Source organism: Otolemur garnettii, unplaced genomic scaffold (assembly GCF_000181295.1).
Source record: "Otolemur garnettii isolate 467f Iridium unplaced genomic scaffold, OtoGar3 scaffold00094, whole genome shotgun sequence".
Lineage (NCBI taxonomy): Eukaryota > Metazoa > Chordata > Mammalia > Primates > Galagidae > Otolemur > Otolemur garnettii.
This window is the reverse complement of record NW_003852489.1, coordinates 7,065,431-7,066,769: the sequence shown is the minus strand read 5'-3', so window position 1 is coordinate 7,066,769 and position 1,339 is coordinate 7,065,431. Positions and strand designations below refer to the sequence as shown.

At 39.5% G+C, this 1,339-nt stretch overlaps 1 protein-coding gene across 2 annotated transcripts in view; it reads right to left on the bottom strand.

The window, feature by feature from the left end:
* The window catches only part of TADA2A (transcriptional adaptor 2A), a 70,097-nt gene that overhangs the window by 33,622 nt on the left and 35,136 nt on the right, over positions 1-1,339 (bottom strand). For both annotated transcript variants that reach the window (XM_003795616.3, XM_023516627.1), the window contains one exon: positions 403-491. In XM_003795616.3, the coding sequence (XP_003795664.1) occupies positions 403-491 (89 nt within the window). The remainder of the gene's footprint in view (positions 1-402; positions 492-1,339) is intronic.

Sequence of the window (1,339 nt, the reverse complement as noted above, 5' to 3'; positions counted from 1 at the left end):
ACCTACAAAACTTAAAATATTTACTAGCTGGCCTTTAATAGAAAAAGTTTGCCAATCCCTGATACAGCTCAACCTTGAAACCTCCTAAATGTACAAAGAGAACCAGACTGCAGAAATTTCACACCTACTAAGGAAGCACAAGCCAACACGGAAGCAACTTAAACAGCTTCTTGATCTAAATGACTTGTACTGTTCCATACTGAAAATGTTTACAAATTTGAGAAAAGGTACTCAAATAAAAGAAAATATGGCACCTAAAGTCCCTATCAATAGGAACTTCGAAAATCCACAGTGCTTTGAAAATTTACTTTTCATGGTGTGGAACCTATAGATAAGACATACAAGTTTCATTACAAACAAAAATAATTTTTTCCCATCTTGTGCTAAAAACATTTCTCTTACCTCAATGAAATCTGCTCGAGCTGGCATGTACCCTGCCATATCCCGGGAAAGCAAGGAGTCAAAAGTAGGTCGGGGAGGGTCATCTGTAGCTGGAAGAATTTAGAGTTTTCTAAGTTAATTAATAAAATATTGGCATAAAAAAGCACCATTAAAATAAAACCCTTATTTACACTCTGAAATATTTTGGTTTAGAGAAGGACTGTGTCTTAGAGAATGAATGAAATTAAAGGAGGTTTTGTAAAGGGAAAAGTGAAAAGATAATAAAGAATTGTGGAAACAATGATTTCTTAAAAAGGAAAACTAAGACTTAGGGAATTCTCTAAGTAAATATGGAGAAGGAAGTACTCTCTGATTTCCACATTCTTAAGATGAAAAAAGGCTGGGCTGGAGGTTCACACCTATAATCCTAGCACTTCAGGAGGCCAAGGCAGGAGGACCATTTGAGCCCAAGAGTTTGACACCAGTCTGAGCAACATAACACACATAAGACACCAACTCTATGAAAAAAATAGAAAAATTATCTGGGTGTGGTAGCAGGTACCTATAGTCCCAGCTACTCAGAAGGTTGAGGCTGGAGGATTGCTTGAGCCTAGGAAATGAGGTTGCGGTGAGCTATGATGAAGCCACTGTTCTCTATTCCAGGCAATCAAGTAAGACCTTAATCTCAAAAAATGATAATGGTGGCTTGGTGCCTGTAGCTCAGTGGTTAGGGCGCCAGCTACATATACTAGGGCTGGTGGGTTTGAATGCAGCCCCAGCCTGCTAAACAACAATGACAATAACAACAAAATAGCTGAGCGTTATGGCAGGTGCCTGTAAGTCCCAGCTTCTTGAGAAGCTGAGGTAAGAGAATTGCCTAAGCCCAAGAGTCTGAGGTTGCTGTGAGCTGTGACACCACGGTATTCTACTGAGGGTGACATAATGAGACTCTGTCTCA